The following is a 19,428-nucleotide window of genomic DNA, read 5'->3' on the forward strand; positions in this document are numbered from 1 at the left end:
ACAGTGAAAGCAGAACCATCTATCAATTAACTGAACTGACATTCAAAATCCATGGCTTAAAATAGTTAAACATGTGATCAAAAATGCACACATGGAACACTTCTAAATAATTTTACAATACGCTATGTTGAAGCAATAACCTTCCAAACGCAGTATAACAGTCTGTATGACCTTCTTGGTATTAAAAATACTTTTCTTCATGTGACTCTAAAAAACTTCCATGCACAGTCTCCAACACTATGCGCTATTTCCTGACCATGAATTGTAACTTTACATGGCAGTTTTGTTAAACATCAAAAATACTCTGAATGGCAAACACATTATAAGCAGTAGAGTAGCAAAACTTTCTGGGGCCCCCCACGCTCTAGACCCAGTCAGGAACTCTCAAGCCAGGGGCCCGCTGCCCGTATACAGTGCAGGACGGAGCTCCCCGGGGCTTCGGCCCCCCGGGCAATGGGGGCTATTGTTACACCACTGATTATGAAACATGAAGTCTAATTACATGGTAACACTAAGGGGAGGGGAATAACCTCAACTACCAGTCTCATCTTCTCCAGAACTGCACAAAAATAACTCAGAGAAGTCAAAATAAGACTCCTTATTTGACCCTGAAATGGGGCCTTTGATGACAAACTTCCCATAAAAAATACGGTTATACAGAACATTTTGTCTATGCTGTATTTTGGGAAAAGTTGAACACTGGACTTTGTTTTGAACACATTCATACTGGCATTCCACGCTAAATCAGATCACCAACAGCGTCTTTAAGCTCTTCATCAGTCTACTTTAAATTGTGTCTACAACTTCAAGTCCACCAGATTGTTCCAGTTGAGTTGCCTTTCTCGATGTTAATTCATTACTGCAATTAGCCGGCAAAGTCTACGGCGCATTATGTACTACCCAATTTATATTTAACACAGGACTCTTGTCAACCAGTTGATGGTATGTATCCAAACTTGTTATCAAACCATTAAAAAATATACTGACGCAATATCATGGTCAACAATATAATTGACAAAATGAAGATGTCAAAAATATAGTTTCGCACAATATTGTGCTCCTATACTTATAATGGTAAGTACATAAATATTGAAAATAAAATATTGTTGATACTAATATTGTATAAAATATTGATTATTTAAATATAGAGTTTAAAGTAGTAAAAGTTAAATATTTTAATATATGAATTTAATATGATATAAATGAAATACATTCTAAACATATTTAATACTATATATAAATATATAAACACACACACGTATATATGTATATCAAGAATCCCCATAACTTCCTCCAAGAGATGGGCCCAGACACCATTTTAAATCTCTCTGTTTATTGTAGTCTTGTCCACATGATGCGTTTCGGTCAATCCTGGCCTTGATCACATACGTGTCGCAAGAGTTCAGCATCCCTTTATAGACCCCACATGGTGTATAAACATAAACGACATACTTTGCACATCTAATAAATCCCAATTCATCCAGTTGCAATGAAGTCAAACATAGAGATATAATATTGATACTGTTAAACAGTTCATGAATTACACTGATACACAAATCAAAGATTGTTGGATAAGCAATGACCACATACTGCCTGTAATAAGAAATTGATGTATAAATATTAAAAAAAAGGTTTTACTGGTTAAATCCATGATGTCAGTCATCAGCAAAAACATGCTCCACCAGAAGATGGCAAAGATAAATAAATATATAATTATGTACATAGGGTATATATAAACAGTGAAAAGGGTAGAATTGTTAAAATTCAAAATTAATGTTAATAAAAAATGATTGGACTCACAGAATACATTCATATAAATAACAGGATAAATCCATTTCCAAAGATGCCATAGAAAAAAGTGGCCCAAGAATCAAGTTAAGACAACTACTCATGAACCCTTCTCGTAAAACAACCAATATTTAAGTTCATGGGGAGACATATAATAATAAAACACCTACATGTCATCGCTTTTGTAGAGACAACAATCAACAACATACTCCCTAAAAACCACCCTCAATGCATCGGCCAGAATGGTCTCAGGAGTAAAAAAAAAATTTGACCACATTTCTCCCGCACTCCGAGATCTAAAATGGCTCCCAGTGGAAATGCGGGCCAGCTTCAGAACGGCCTGCCTGACACACAAAGCCTTGCACACAGGGAAACCAGAATACCTAGCCTCGAAACTCAAGAACGCCGGTCAATCTAGAACACTCAGAAGTTCAAACTGCCTCCTGCTCATCCCCTTAAAAACACGTAAACAGAAAACGGCAAATCGCTTCTTTGCAGGGAATGCTCCAAAAATCTGGAACGCCATCCCTATGGACATAAGAACTATTTCCTCCTTTCTAAAGTTTAAACGCCACCTAAAAGACCTCTACCTCAACCGTGCCTACCCAAAACCAATTACGTAACTTTCAAACCCTATCTTGTTCTGCCTCCAGATCGCATGTACCTGCAACCAACCTCTCTCCCCCCCTTTTCCTCCCCATAACATGGGGTCGGCACCGCTATGTGAACCTCTCAGGATATGACTTTGTCCTCATTGCCTCTGGACCAGTTGAACACTTATTTGCATGCTTATTCTATCTGTGGACTTGCTGTACACATATCTTTGAGTGTATTGTATTTGTTATCTGTTTTATACATATCCTGTTGCGAAGCGCTCCGATACCTTCGGGTCTGGACAGCGCTATAGAAAACTCCTAAAAATAAAAAAATAAATCCCCACCCAGACGTGTATTATTAAATAAAATATATAATTGAAGAAAAATAGCAGTGGAACACATTGTAGCTCAAATATGTATGTGGTGTATAAATATACAGGCACGATGAGGACAACCAATGAATACACATTCCTAGAGAAGAATTTGAAAATCATAGTCAAGATTTAAACCATTGCGAGTCTTAGAATCAAAATTCAAAACATAGCAAGCCTCTTGTTGTCTCGCAACCTCTCTCGATGGCAACCACAGCACAAATTTCGGGACAGAGTCAATCACAAAATTTGTAATGTGATTCAAATTACTACTGTTGTACTGAGTAAAGTGCCTCGCGACTGGGTATGACTCGTCTCTAGTTGTGATTGCTCTCAAGTTTTGTAGCACCCTTTTATAGACCTGTAGCTTTGTACTGCCAACCTACTGCAGTATGCAATCACATTCTAAAACATAAACTGCATATTCAGTTTTGCAACTACACCCCTGTAATAGGTAGCGGTTTCGCACAAAACGGAGTGACATATTCACTTATATTCTTGACGAATTTACAAGCTCTGCATGAGCTACATTTATAGAAACCATACCTTGGCTGTAGCCAATTATTCTGGCCACCACCTCCGGACTCGTCTTCACCAAGGCGTTCCTCATACATGGTGCCTTCCGGAAGGTAATTGATGGCTTAGGCAGTGTGGGTCCTAGAACAGGGTCACTCTGCACAAGTGACCGATATCTATTGCACATAGCTCTTATCTCTGTTTCCTGTTTGCTTAAAGTAAGAATTAATCTAGTGGTGAGGTCTTGAACTTTCTAACCACGATCAAATGATCAAACAAGAGTTTCTATATGTTTTTATTTATTACAGAGTGGCGGTAGCTACCCAGCAGTTATAGTTAGGTGACTAGAGTTAGGGATTTTTCAGAATTTTGCTCCTTAAAAACTTTGCACCCGTTTGACAAATGTGGAAGAAAGTTTGCAGACCTGTTGTCCCCATTTCATTTTATGAGGACTGAAGATTTTGCAGCGTTTGGCCAAAGAAAAGAGCAAAAAACGCCAAATTGATTTTTTAAAAATTTGACAGTATTACATAGTAGGGGCACAGATGACTCTGTGGGGTAATGCAGGTAAATAGAGTAAGGCAATGTTAAGATATACTTTTTTTTGTGATATCCGTGGCCACAGTAGTACCACAGTACATAGCAATAGCAAGGGATTATCTGATTGGCTATTGTGCTCCTTTCCAAACCATGAAGGCAGCCATGTTGTTTTACAGAGCAGTTTGCCAGTGCTGTCTAATACACCTAAAGAATAAGTATAAAACTAAATTTTGTGTGTACCTCTGATTAGTATTAGTTTACTTTAGTACACATATGAAGGTAATAATATCTGCTAATGCTTATTTGCTTTTTTCTTAAAAATATTGAGTACCGCGGTACAATCGCGTAAGTCTGTAGAGAGTACTGCAGTACCATAAAAGTGTTTAAAAATATATATATTTATAAATAAACATATATATTTTTATATTTACTTATGTTCTCTTAGGTTGGCTCTTAAAAGAGCCTTTGATTTGAAGTGTGTACTTTGGATTTACATATGCCTGTGCAGGCATTCCCGGATGTTATTAATATAGACATTATTGTACACCTTCTGCACGATATAGGTCAGCTTTTGAAAAGATAATGTTATAGTGATCTCTTAGGAAGGCAGACACCATTTTATTTATACGTTTGCATGCTTTCTCATACATTATAGTATTTGCTAATGAGTATTTCCATTTTATCCTTTGACAAATATTTGAATGCACAACATGGGTGTCAGGAAATAGAGTCATCAAAGATATAAATGTCCCTTTCATCTCTATTTCAATTGGAACACCAGTGAGATGACCAATATAATTTTATGTCAAGTCAGGAGGCTAGCATTATGCATTAAACTTCTGAGCAGCACCTTTAAAAGCTCATGGAATCTTTTAAACACATCACAATCAAAAAGAACTTTCAATAACATAAGTAACATGAAGCCACCATCTTCTTCCTCTTTTGTTTGCCTTTCTAAGCAGATAAGTATACTGATATTAGTATTTTTAAATATGTGTATTTTAATAGAATTTTAGGATGTTTATAATTCTTATTGAATGATTGTTTTAAATTGTAAACCCAATTTATGGGTGAACATTATAATCTATGTTAGTTAGAATGTGTATTTATTTGTTTAATATGGGTTTGTAGTTGAGAGTCGTGATTTGAATATTATTTTAAAAGAGAAGGAAAGATTTGAAAAGATTTTTGATCTGGTTGGGAGCGCGAGAGTATACAGGTCAAAATAACATGCATTTGAGAGGAAAATTATGTTTAGTTTTAGAGTCTCAGGTTTTAGATGCTTTCTTAGTTTAAAAAAATCGAGCGTGTTTAACAAATCAAGCGCGAGCACTAGAAAATGTAATTTTTATGAGTATTAAGGTTTTTTAAAGTTCAGGAGCACTGGGCAATTTGTATATGTTTGAAAAAGATTGCTCGTGCTTACCGTCTTTTCCATAACGGTAGTGCGAGTAGGCTCGAGCAAGGAGTTGTGGCTCGTGGATTATCAGAGTGACGCAAATGATCAGGCAGCATAGGAATAATGATTGGTTAACACTGGGCTTGTTGTTTAAAGGAATTGTGCTTATTTTTAAATGCGGGGAGTTGTTTTTATAGAAAATAGCTCTGAGAAGCTAGTTTCCATGGAAACGTTTCAGTCGTCGGCTTCGCACCGAGGAGACAGTTGAGGAGAGAGTTTTTGACATTAGAGAAAGGAGATTTAAGAGAGAAATAGCGCAAATAAGGAAAATGTGTTTTTTTAAAGGATAGATTTGAGTTAGGAAATATAATTAGGAGGAATGGAGAAATCTAATGAGGATCAGGAGAAGATGATTAGAGAAATTATAAATAAAGAGATAAAAGAATCTATTCAGGAATCAGTTTAGCAGGCATTGGGTAAGAGAAAATTAAGTGAAGAGGAAGAATACTTCTCAATTTCAGAGGAGGAAAATGAAAGGGATCCTGGAGGAAAATGTTTAAAAAAAATAAACATTTAGAAAATAAGAAGGATCAGAATGGAGTCCAAAGCAGCTCAAAAAGGATGGGTTTCCGAAGCGGTACACAAGAGAGCCAGTTATTCACTGGAAGGAGAGGAAATGCATCTGGAGATGCATTAAGTGAAGACAAATTGGATGAATACATTTTAGACTTGGAATATAATGATGGTCTCGGACAAGAAAATGAGGAAAAGGTTAAAGAGAAAGTAAAAGATACAGTGGTTGATCCTTTTGGCGAAATAATGTTTAATCCCAGAGAGATTAGACATCCTAGAGGGAAGGACTGGTGGCCACTTGAACATGTGGTCGATTACATTAAGGCTAGGTTGCGTAAGCCTTTAGAAATAGATAAGAGGAATGTAATGAAAGCTGTGTGTTCAAGACCAAATATAGAGAAGAGAAAATTACAATGACACCTAATATTGATCCAGAATTAATAACATATTCTTTTAAGTTGGGAAAAGATCATAGGAAGGGGTTAAACCATAGTTTGAAGCAATGTCAGGATAAAAGTCTTGATGCAGTGGAAGAAGCTTATTTGAAGAATTTAGATCTGGATCTTTCATTATTACGTGGATGGTGCCAGAGGGCAATATGTTTTTTAGGCAACGCAAATGTAGGCATTTTGGCAGAAAGAAAGAAAACAATCCTTATGAGGATAAATCCAAGATAAGGAAATCTGGTATTTAAAGAGTCTAGTGAAGAAGCAAGAGGGCTTCTGTTTGGAGATGGAATGGTGAAGTCACTTTCTAAATTTGTTAATACCTTCACTAGTCTCGATAGAGCACAATTCAACATGCGTAAGGTTTTCAGTAACAACAGTGGTTTATATGTTAGGGCCGGTAGAAGGGGGCAAGCTGCCCGCCGAGGAAACTATAGAGCCCATTACCAAAATCAAGAAGGAAATTTTGGAAGAGGACAAAGTAATTACAGCTTCTTCCCTCAAAGAGGAATAAGCAGAACAAATGGTTATATTGGGGGACCAGCTGACACCAGTGCCATGAGGGAAACGGTTTTGTTTTGCCTTATTTCCAGCTTTGACACTGTCGTGAGGGGAACGGTTTAATTACTGCAGCACCATAACACCAGCCGTGAGGGCAACGGCTGAACTACAATCCCCAGCAGGCATTGCTTGTTGCTTGCTAGGGTCGTCATCGCGGCGCCTGGAGGCGCTTATCAGCCAAGACCTCCCGCAGCGCGGGCGTGCCCGGGCCAAGGGCGGACCCGTCCGCGCCCATCAGAACCTGAAAGAGGCTGGCCTGGGCCACCCCTCCAACGTTCAACCTTAGGTAAGTGCAAACACCTGGCCAGTCAAGATCAGGGGGGTTGTAAAGCCAAAATCCCTAGAAAGTCACCATCTATAATTTCAGCTCTGAATAAGGAGATAGCCAACGCTGAAAAGGAATTGGGACTGGGTTCAAGTCAAAACGCTGGAGAAGGGTTTGTGGCAACTGATCCTCAATTACTCATTCCTAGCCCATTGGAACTGGTGTAGTTGATTAGTGGCCCAAGAGCAAGGAGCGAAGCTCAGACTCACGACACTGTACTGATAGGGGGTATGGATGTGATACCTGAAGTTCCCACCCTGGATGAGGAAAGGATACCTAGGGATCCAATTGGGAGGACTGCGGGGACTGTGGAGGAAAAACGTACCAGTACAAAAGCCAGTAAGCGGCAAAAGGGATAAAAAAAAGTACCCCCAAGACTGCGCCCGTGGTGGATGAGAATATCCAACTGAAATTGCGGAATTTGGTTGAGGACATTTTTAGTGCTCGGTTTGAATCTATATTGACTAGTATCGCTAAAGATGTAATTGATACCTTGAATTCTTGTGTTGCGGATTTAAAGAAAAAATGTGAGCAGTTGGACTCTTTCCTGAGGGATACAAAGTATACCCCGCAAGTTAATTCAAATTTAGGTTTGTTACCTGTTCCCCTGTTAGAGTCCAGGCCCAATTCCCGAGGGAAACATTTGGGTAATCAACCTCTACAACTTTTAGGGAGGGGGTGGGGGGGTAAAGCCTAACTCTTGCAGGACAGGTCGCTCCCCTGCTGCCGCACAGCTCCACCTGCGTGCCAGTACCTCCCCGCTGCCGCTGCTCCGATTGCCTGCTCCAGAAGCCCGTTCCCGCTGCTGCTCCCCAGCGGCCCCGCCCCCTTGCCACCCCGCTCCCGCCTCCCAGCTGCTCCTCCCTCCCTGCCCGCCTCAAATAGCGGCCGCTGCGCGACCGCAGAAATGACCGCTGACCCTGCTTGCAGGACAGGTTGTTCCCCTGCCGTCGCACAGCTCCAACTGCGTGCCAGCGCCTCTCCACTGCAGCTGCTCCGATTGTCTGCTCCAGAATCCCGTTCCAGTCGCTGCTCCCCTGCGGCCCCACCCCGCTCCCGCCTCCCACCTGCTCCTCCCTTCCTGCCCGCCTCAAATAGCGGCCGCTGCGCAACAGCAGAAGTGACCCCTGACCCTGCTTGCAGGACAGGTCGCTCCCCTGCTGCCGCACAGCTCCACCTGCATGCCAGCGCCTCCCTGCTGCCGCTGCTCCGATTGCCTACTCCAGAAGCCCGTTCCCGCAGCTGCTCCCCTGCGGCCCCGCCCCCTCTCCACCCCGCTTCCACCTCCCAGCTGCTTCTCCCTCCCTACCCGCCTTAAATGGTGGCCGCTGACGTGCCAGAGGCAAGCCCGTCTGCGCACGTCCGCGCCTGGACCGCGCCCAGCGCCATATCCCCTGGACCCTGCACACACCACAACGCCAGACTCCGGTACGATGCCAGCTATCTCCTCGCACTCAACACCGGCCGTGACAACCACTGCTTCGAGGCCACCCCGAAGCGCACCCACGGACCGTTCTCTTGCCGCACCTGCAACTTCACCTGCAACAGAACCACCAAACCTCCAAGGACCGGACCCAACCACCTTCGCTGCATCCTCCTCAACACCCACTCCGCATGCAAACACGCCATTGAGCTCTGGGACCTGCTCGACACCTCCGCACCAGACGTTGCCTTCCTGACGGAGACCTGGTGGAATGACTCCTCGGCGCCCGACATCGCCATAGCCATCCCGGACGGCTACAAGATCACCCGCAATGACCGCGCCAACGGAACAGGAGGAAGGTTAGCCCTCGTCCACAAGTCCATCCTCCAGTGCTACTCCCACGCTGACGACACCCTCAACACCGCCGAACACCTGCACTTCTGGAACCACATCGACCCCAACACCACCCTCAGAGGAACACTGGTCTACAGACCCCCCGGACCCCGAGCTCAGTTCTGCGACTCCATCGCCACCCCGTCAGCACCTACGCACTTGCCTCCACGGACTACATCCTCCTCGGGGACCTGAACTTCCACCTCGAGAACAATAACAACGCCATCTTCAACATTCTCATCGACAACCTCACCAACCTCCGCCTCAGACAACTCATCACCGCACCCACCCACGCCGCCGGCCCCAAGCTTGTCCCCGTCTTCGCCACAAGCACCCACGTCGCCTTCAACCACACCACCAAACTCTACTGGACCAACCACCGCTGCATCCATTTCACCTTCCAGAAACCTACCACGCACCACCGCACCCAACAGCTGCCCCGCCGCTGCTGGAGCAAAGTCACCGAAGACCAGCTGACCTCCACCCTCGCCCAGAACCCCCCCACCGACCCAGACGCCGCCGCCAGTAACCTCAGACAGTGGATCGACGACTGGGCCAACACCCTCACCCCACTCAAGAAACCCCCCAACAACCACACCAGCAAGAAAGCCACATGGTTCACCGAGGAGCTCCACAACGCCGTCTCCTCGTCATGCTTCAACATCCTGCGCATGCTACGGAAGATCTTCCGGTGGATCCCCACCGAGACCAGGAAGACGGTCACCCAGGCCCTCGTCACCAGCCGACTGGACTACGGCAACACCCTCTACGACGGAACCACCGCCAAGCTCCAGAAGAGACTCCAGCGGATCCAGAACGCCTCAGCCAGACTCATCCTCGACATCCCACGACATAGCCACATCTCCGAACATCTGAGAGACCTGCATTGGCTTCCCGTCAACAAAAGAATCACCTTCCGCCTCCTCACCCACGCACACAAAGCCCTACACGATCAAGGCCCCAGCTACCTCAACAACCGCATCAACTTCTACGCCCCCAAACGACATCTCCGATCAGCCAGCCACGCCCTCGCCGCCGTCCCCCGCATCCGAAGAATGACAACGGGAGGAAGGTCCTTCTCCTACCTGGCCGCCAAGACCTGGAACTCCCTACCGACCGACCTGCGCCTGACCCAAGACCACCTCTCCTTCAGGAAGAAGCTCAAGACCTGGCTATTCGAGCAGTAGCAGCACTCCCCCCCCCCCCCCCCCCCCTAGCGCCTTGAGACCCTCCGGGTAAGTAGTGCGCTATATAAATGCCTATGATTGATTGATTGATTGATTGACACCTCCAAACGACATGCCGGAAACTGGAGAAGAAATGGCTCCACGAACGCACACCGGACAGCCACGCAGCCCACAAGGACGCCCTCCGCAGACATTACCACCTCATAAGAACAGCCAAAAGATCCTCCTTCAAAGCTGCCTGGACAACAACGCACACAACAGCAAAGAGCTATTCAACATGGTGAAGGAACTCTCCAACCTCAGCACCAACACCAACGACATCCCGCCCTCACAAGATCTGTGTGACTCACTGGCCTCCTTCTTCCACAGCAAGATAGCCGACATCCGAAACAGCTTCAACACCATGACCACCCCGACAACGCCAGGCTCCTACACCCCTCGAACACCACCAGCACCAACCACCTGACTTTCTGGTCCAACGTAAACTATGATGAGACGCGCATGGCCATGAACTCCATCCACTCAGGCTCACCATCGGACCCCTGCCCACACCACATATTCAACAAAGCAGACACAACCATCGCACCCCAACTATGGAAGGTCATCAACATCTCCTTCGAAACAGGGACATTCCCGGAAAGCTGGAAGCACGTCGAAATCAACACACTCCTCAAGAAACCCAAGGCGGACCCCCAAGGACCTCAAGAACTTCCGGCCCACCTCCCTGCTCCCCTTCCCGGCAAAGGTCATCAAGAAAATCGCCAACATGCAACTGACCCGCCACCTCGAGGACAACAACATCCTATACCCGTCCCAGTCCGGATTCAGACGAAACCACAGCACTGAGACAGCCCTTATTGCCGCCACAGACGACATCAGGCGCCAACTCGACAACGGCAAGACATCAGCCCTCATCCTCCTGGACCTGTCAGCCGCCTTCGACACGGTCTGCCACCACACACTAAAAACACGCCTCCATGAAGCCGGAATCCGAAAAAAAGACCCTCGACTGGACCACGTCCTTCCTCTTCGGCAGAACCCAGAGAGTCCGCCTCCCCCCCCCTTCCGATCTGAAGCCACCGACACCATCTGCGGCGTACCCCAGGGCTCATCCCTCAGCCCGATCCTGTTCAATGTCTACATGGCCCCCTTGCACAAGTGGCCCGCCAGCACGACCTCAACATCATCTCCTACGCCAACGACACTCAGCTCATCCTCTCCCTCACCAAAGACCCGCACACCGCCAAAACCAACCTCCACGAGGGAATGAAGGCCGTCACCGAGTGGATGAGGAGCAGCCGTCTGAAACTGAACTCGGACAAAACAGAGGTCCTCATCCTCGCCCCACCCCCTCTGCCTGGGACGACTCCTGGTGGCCGACCACACTGGAAACAGCACTGACACCCACGGACCACTCACGCAACCTAGGATTCATCCTCGACTCCTCCTTCTCCATGTTGAAGCAGGTCAACGCCATTTCCTCTGCCTGCTTCAACACCCTCTGCATGCTCCGCAGGATCTACAAATGGATCCCGACCAAAGCAAGAAGAGGGGTGACCCAAGCCCTCGTCAACAGCAGACTGGACTACGGCAACGCAATCTACACAGGAATCCCTGCCAAACACCTACGACGACTACAAGCATGTCTGTGCCCGTCCGCGACCAGCACCAGGACCCCTGGACCTCCGCCCCGCCAACGCTACGATCCAGCAGCACTCCACGCACTCAACCCAGGCTGCAACAACAACTGCAAGCTAGCATCACCAGCCGACACCCATGGACCCTTCAGCTGTCACCGCTGCCGGCACACCTGCAGCACCGCCAAGAACACGGATCCAGCACAACCCGCCCACAAGAACACAACCGAACCGAAGACCCTGCAATGCATCCTCCTCAACGTCCGATCCCTCCACAAACACGCCACAGAAATCTGGGACCTCCTCGACAGCACCACCCCGGACATAGCATTCTTCACCGAAACCTGGACCAATGCCACCTCAGGACCGGACATCGCCATCGCCATCCCCCATGGATACAAGATCTACAGGAAGGACCGCACCACCCACCCAGGAGGAGGAATCGCCATCGTCCACAAATCCAGCCTCCGCCTGAGCACACTCCCTGACGAGTCCACAGAACTGATGGAACACCTTCACTTCAAGATACTGGCCAGCCCCACTGCCGCCCTCCGAGGAACCCTGATCTACCGACCCCCTGGACCCCGCGGACCCTTTGCCAACTCCATCACGGACATTATCTCCCCGCAGGCCATCGCATCCACCAACTACAACCTGCTGAGAGACCTCAACTTCCACCTCGACAATCAACTGGACCCCAACACCACATGCCTCCTGGACAACCTCCACAACATTGGACTCTGCCAGATCGTGACCGAGCCCACGCACTCAGCAGGACACACCCTCGACCCCCTCTTCACTACAGGAAACTCCATCACCTTCAGCCACACCACCGAACTCCCATGGACCGACCATCGTTGCGTCCACTTCACCTTCAGAACACCCACCATCCACAGACACCAGCACCTGCTTCCACAAAGAAACTGGACCAAAATCACCGACTACCAGCTCTTCTCCTCACTCAACAACTCCACCCCAACCATCGCTGAAAACGACGACCCCAACACCGCAGCCCGAACCCAGCATAGATGGATCTCGGACAGCACCAACACCATAGCCCCCCTCAAGAAAAACAATAATACCCGTGCCAAGAAAGCCAGATGGTTTACCACCGAACTTCGAGAGTCCAGGCGAACATGCCGCCGCCTCGAAAAGGCCTGGAGAAACACCAAATCCACAGAAGCCCACAACAACTTCAGAGCCGCCACCAACGCTCCCCATCAACTCATCAGAGAAACGAGGAAAAAAGCGATTGAAGACAGAATCTCCACCCACGCACACAACAGCAAGGAACTCTTCAGCATCTTCCAAGGAGTTCGCCCAACCCACCAGCGAGTCTACCGACATTCCTTCCTCACAAGACCTCTGCGACAAACTCAGCACCTTTTTCCACCACAAAATCAAGAGCATCTATGACAACTTCGACGAAGACAACCAACACACTGAACCCTCACCAACCACCCCCGACACCCGGAAACCAGCGATTGATGACTGGACAGCCCTCGCCACCAAAGACACACTGAAGACAATGAAGTCAATCCACTCAGGGGCCCCCACGGACCCCTGCCCCCACCACATCTTCAACAGAGCCGCTGACACCATCGCACCCATGCTTTGCCACACCATCAACCGCCTCGTTCCCCGACGACTGGAAACACGCCGAGGTCAACCCCCTCCTGAAGAAACCCTCAGCGGACCCCACCGACCTCAAAAACTACAGACCCATCTCCCTGCTCCCTTTCCCAGCGAAAGTCATCGAGAAAGCCATCAACAGCCAACTCGCCACATTCATTGAAGAACACAACCACCTCGACTCCTCCCAATCCGGCTTCAGAAGAAACCACAGTACGGAAACCGCCCTCCTCGCCGCAACAGACGACATCCGCACCCTACTGGACAAAGGAGAAACAGTAGCCCTCATCCTCCTAGACCTATCAGCGGCGTTCGACACAGTCTCCCACCGCACCCTAATACGCAGACTCTACGACGCAGGAATCCAGGACAAGGCCCTCGACTGGATCTGCTCCTTCCTCTCCGGCAGGACGCAACGGGTCAGACTCCCCCCTTTCATCTCAGACCCCACACCTACCACCTGCGGAGTCCCCCAGGGCTCCTCCCTCAGCACGACGCTCTTCAACGTCTACATGGCTCCACTTGCCCCCATCGTCAGAACCTACGGACTCAACATCGTGTCATACGCAGACGACACCCAGCTCATCCTCTCCCTATCCAACGAGCCCAACACCGCCAGACGCAACTTTCGAGAAGGCATGGAAGCCGTCACCAAATGGATGAAAAACAGCTGCCTACAACTAAACACCAACAAAACAGAAGTACTCATCATGGGCCCAAACCCCGACGCCTAGAGCGACACTTGGTGGCCCACCGCCCTCAGAAACCCGCCAACCCCCACAGACCACGCACGGAACCTGGGAATCATCCTGGACTCCGAGCTCAAAATGGACCGCCAGATCAACTCTGTCTCCTCTTCCTGCTTCCACACCCTCCGCCTCCTTCGTAAGACCTTCAAATGGATCCCCCTCGAACACCGAAAGACAGTCACTCACGCCCTGGTCACCAGCAGACTCGACTACGGCAACGCACTCTACGCCGGAATAAACAAAAACCTCATCCGCAAGCTACAGAACATCCAGAACTCCGCCGCAAGACTAGTCCTCAACCTGCCAAAACACTGCCACATCTCCCAGCACCTGCGAACACTCCACTGGCTCCCCATCGAGGCGAGAATCACCTTTAAGATGCTCACCCACGCACACAAAGCCCTCCACGGCACCGGACCAGCATACCTGAACAGCCGGCTCAAATTCCACGTACCCCAAAGGACCCTACGATCAGCCCAGCTCTCCTACGCCGAGGTCCCCCGCACCAGAAAGACCAGATCGGGAGGCCGCTCCTTCTCCTTCCTCGCGGCCAAAGCATGGAACGCCCTTCCGCTCCACCTCAGACAGACAACATCGTTCCCCATCTTCGCAAGAAACCTCAAAACGTGGCTCTTCGACAGACCCCCTCCTTGATGGAATGGAATCTGCACCCCCCCCCCCCACCCCTAGCGCCTTGAGACCCTTACGGGTGAGTAGTTGCGCTTTAACAAACTCCTGATTGATTGATTGATCTCAAACAGATGTCTCCCACTTACCCAGATGGATATGAACGATTGACTGACGGCGAAGGAAGATTGCATACTCGATCCATGCTCTAATGGTCATGTCATAGGTGATATAGGAGTTGAAATCCCCCTCAATTGTAGAATTATCAGCTGGAATATTGCGGGTCTTAGATCTAAAAGAGATGACCCAATTTGGTTGAACTTCATAAAATCATATGATATAATTGCTCTTCAGGAAACATGGGATAGGGGGATAACTTTTGGCTGGTTTTAAAAGTGATATGTTGAGAGAGAGGATGAGAGTTAAATAAAGGGGTGAGGTGGAAAAAATCTAAGAAGCACATAGGAATGAAGAGTTTTACAAGTAACTAAAAGATGGGTTGGAACCAGTGATTAATTGCAGCCGGTGATTGCATGAGGGGCCCAGTGACACTCATTCTTGGGGACCAAATTTTGAAACAGAGCAGGAGACAGGAACATACAAAAGAGGAAAGGGCAGAGGAAGCGAAAGATGGATAAACAAAAGACAGAGGAAGTGAAAGACGGAAAAAAATGTCAAAGGAAGAAACTAGGGATGAAAAAGAACCTGAAAGTGTGATGGGTAGCTACTTGTCTGGGGATGGATGAAAGAAACTTGAGGCAGGATAAAGACTATGCAACCTTGGTTTTCAGCTCTGCTGACAGGTAATAGCAAAACTTTGGGCGCTGGCCCTTATTCTTTTACAAATAAAGCACTGTGGAAGAAGATAGAAGAGTGGAAGGGAGAGAACTGTTTGATGTGAAAAATGAGGATGAGGTGGTGGAGAATGAGTAGACTAAGTGAGGGGTTTGGAGGTAGAGAGTAGGAGAGGAAATCTGAAAGAATAGAAGAAAAAAAGGGTCAAAGAGCGAGCAAGATAATGAAGAATGGGGCAGAAGGAGTGGGATGGGTGAGGAAAAGATGTGACAGAAAGGTTATGAAAAGGAACAAAGGAAGAAGGGAGGAAGGGCAAAAGGAAAGAGGAGTTCAGAGAGAGGCAACAAAAGACGGGAAAAAAAGAAACGGACAGCTAAGCATAGAATGAAGAATGGGATAAAGGGAAACGAGATATAGGTAAAGAAAGAAATGAGAGCTGGGACAAGGAATTGATATTGACCCGATTGTCAGCATGCGATTGTGGAAAGGCATTTTGTCAAACTCCTGGACTATCTTTGTTGCCCCAACTGAATACAGTGAGGCAAATACAACAGCCAAGATGCTATGAAAAGACATGTAATGAAAGTTTCAGCCATTTATGATTTAAAGAAGATGGCTGCAATTTTGAAAGTAGCATCCTCTTTATTTCCTTTTTATTAAACTAATGATCATTAAGAATAATTCACCAGCATATAAGCTGGCATGACAGAACAGGTTGCTTTAGGGCTTTGCGCAGACAGTTTCATACACTACGCACTTGCCCCTGTACAGAGGCCATTGCATTGCGCCCCACCTTTTTAACGCCCATCTCTGCACAGTATGAGGAACAAGTTTGTAAAGCCCATGAGCTTAGGTCACAGAGTTTATTGTATTTCAGAATCAGAGGTTCTGATTATACTTCTCTTGTTTTACTGCAAAATAACAGCAGCCAATGAAAAAATTAAAAAACGTTTCACATATAACACATACTACATATCCCATGATACTTTCCTCTTAACCATCAATCATGGCCCATTAGTCCAGTACAGATAACACCATCTTGCGAACCTCTTTTTGTGCTGCTTGGCAATCAAGATAAGTGTCTCTGTCTTTTCCCACGTGCATTGTGTTTCATACAGGTTGTGCTATTGGTAGACATTCTTTATGATTCTTTGCAGTTCTTTATTATTAGTAGTACTGTTGTCCCGCTTGGCGCCCCCGCGGCGTTACTCTCTCTGCCCAGTCCCATCCTCACGACCGGGAGAACATGCGCGCCTTTGCGGGAAATAATTCCCCAGTTTTCCTTTACACGTGTTTTGTCATTCCAAACTTTCTTGCGGCTCCGCATGGCTGCATTCAATGCCTCGGTGCCTTCCCTGATACAAGGGCCCAAGTTATAGACCCTTGGATGCGCGTAACCCTATTGGGCTCCTTTTGGGCTCGAGTTGGGGTGCATGCAGTCCGCTTTCGCCTCGTCCTCTGATGCATTCTTCTAATGCTCAGCACCACGCTGGTTTTAAAACTCTACACAGCTCAGTCTGGTCGCCTGCTAGGGCTGCAATGATAGGGCATTTTGCCCAACTTTACAAGCAGAGTGCACGCTCATCAGATTAGCTCTCCTGGCGCCCACGATTCCTATATATTCAGGTAGGCTGCAATAATTTAGATTACAACAGTTGCTGAGGAGCCTGTTTTTCATTGATAATCCCTCGGCACTTGGGGTTGGCTCCCCCCTCCTAATATTCTTGGGGATAGACTTGGCTATATTCTTAATATTTACACCATGACCGACTGGGTGCCTTTTGAGGAGGAGTATGAATCCTATTATAAGGAGGGTCAAGGGTGCCATTTGGAGTATACTTTCGTTGACGCCCTGAATGCTTCAGTGCTGCAGTCTGCCACAGGGGAAAGGAGAATGCTGTACCTCTAACTGTTAATCAGGCTTTGGCGGACGCCGTGAAGCCCATTACGGCCAAACTGGAGTGCTTTGCCAAATGGCATGGGTATGACCAGCAGGCGGCGCCAAAATCTGTGGAAGATAATGCTTATCAGTTTCGGAAGGCCAAAGCCAAGTCAGCTGAGTGGCCTCATGCTGTCGCCTTGTCCAACCTTCCCCATGGTTCTCTTGGGGATCATGGCTATTGTTCTGTTCCTTCCACCTCCAAAGGGACGCAGTCCAAGCGTAAAGACGACACTGATACAGATTCTGCGTCTGCGGAATCCACTTATTCTGATCACAATAATACCCCCAAACGCAAGAAGACCAAAAAGTCTGCTTCTGCCAATCCTCCAGTCCCTTTGCAATCCCTTTCTAACCCCTTCAACTTTAACCCAGAGGACATTGTCCACTCACGGTTGTCTGACTGGGCCCCCACTCCGGTGGTGTCAGATTACTTACACGATAACTTACGTAAGGGGTTTGAAAAGGAAGTTTGCAATCATCTCAGGGAGGAATGTCCAAGACCAGACCTCCCCAAGAAGGTTGCAGAAATTCCTGAGATTAACCCTAGTATTTTGACTCTCCTAAAAAAGTTTGCTAAAGACCTGAAGAAGGGCATCAACCACACCTGGTGCAGAAGCCAGGATAACATGTTAGATCTCACCGGGCCACTTGCAAACATTCTGGAAATGGCCCCTATGGCCAAGGAAACCGGTTCCCCTATTGACCCTGCTATCTTGGCAGGATGGACCCAGCGGGCTATTTGCCTGCTGGGTAACGCCAATTGTGTTATGTCTTCTGAGAGACGGAAGTCTCTTCTGATGCGCATGGACACAAACTTGACAGAACTTGCTTCAGCCAACGCCGGCCCCTTCGCTGAAGGGCAACTCTTTGGAGACAAATTTGTTAAGGACATTTCCAAGTATGCGAATACATTTAGGTTTCTAGATAAAGCACAATCCAACCTCAAGAAGGTGTTCCAAGCTGGCCGTTTTTTAGCGGGCCACACGAGGCAGTGGCCGGTTGCCAGGCTGCTTCTACTACCAAGGCCCTCCCAGGGGAGCTTACGGACGTGGTTGCGGAGACTGGCAAGACTCTACGAGAGGGGGTACCTTCTTCCTGGCCAGACAGCAATTCTACTGATGCCTCTTTCACAGAGGTGATTCCAGAAGGGGATTCCAGTTTAATAATTCCACAGGTAAGGGTTATCGGTGCCTCAGAGGTTCAATTGGGCGGGTCAAGTCTTTTGACTCAGTATGCATGGGTATTACAAACCATCCAGGGGTTCCGGCTAGAGTTTTATCAAATACCACTGCAAATGGGGTCCCCTCAACACTTACATTTTTCCCAACAAGAGTCAACTTTTATAGATGTCGAACTAGAAGACCTGCTGCAGAAGCTAGCGGTGGCATATTATGACCCTAATCCAGCAGGTTTCTGCACCAACATCTTTTTAGTACAAAAATGAGAGGGTGGACGCAGGTTGGTTCTGAATCTGAGGAAGCTGAACTACTACATTACATACACACATTTCAAGATGGAAGGCATCCATCTTCTGGCAGACTTGTTGCAGAAAGGAGACTCAATGGTCCGTTTGGACCTCAAAGATGCCTATCCGTCCATTCCCATCTTTCCCCCAAACTGGCGGTGACTACAGTTCAGATCGAGAGACAGGCACCTGGAATATTTTTTCCTTCCTTTCGGGCTTTCTTCTGGTCTGTGGTGGTTCACCAAGATGATGAAACCTGTGACAGCACAACTCAGAAAGAAGGGAGTACGCTTGATCATTTACTTAGATGACCTCCTGATCATGGCGTACTCCCAGGAATTAGTCTCTCTGCATCTACAGCATCTACATATGATGGTGTCGCTCTTACAGGCCTTGGGATTTTGTCATCAACAGGACGAGAACGGACCGCTCTACTTCCCAGACCATAGAATTTCTGGGGTTT

The 19,428-nt window shown here is 47.5% G+C and overlaps 1 protein-coding gene across 1 annotated transcript in view; it reads left to right on the forward strand.

Moving 5' to 3' along the window:
* The window catches only part of LOC147691934 (uncharacterized), a 407,861-nt gene that overhangs the window by 115,528 nt on the left and 272,905 nt on the right, over positions 1-19,428 (forward strand). Inside the window, exon 11 of the mRNA XM_086939486.1 lies at positions 17,479-18,398. Within this exon, the coding sequence (XP_086795612.1) occupies positions 17,479-18,398 (920 nt within the window). The remainder of the gene's footprint in view (positions 1-17,478; positions 18,399-19,428) is intronic.

The sequence above is a fragment of the Lissotriton vulgaris genome, chromosome 9 (assembly GCF_964263255.1).
Source record: "Lissotriton vulgaris chromosome 9, aLisVul1.2, whole genome shotgun sequence".
Lineage (NCBI taxonomy): Eukaryota > Metazoa > Chordata > Amphibia > Caudata > Salamandridae > Lissotriton > Lissotriton vulgaris.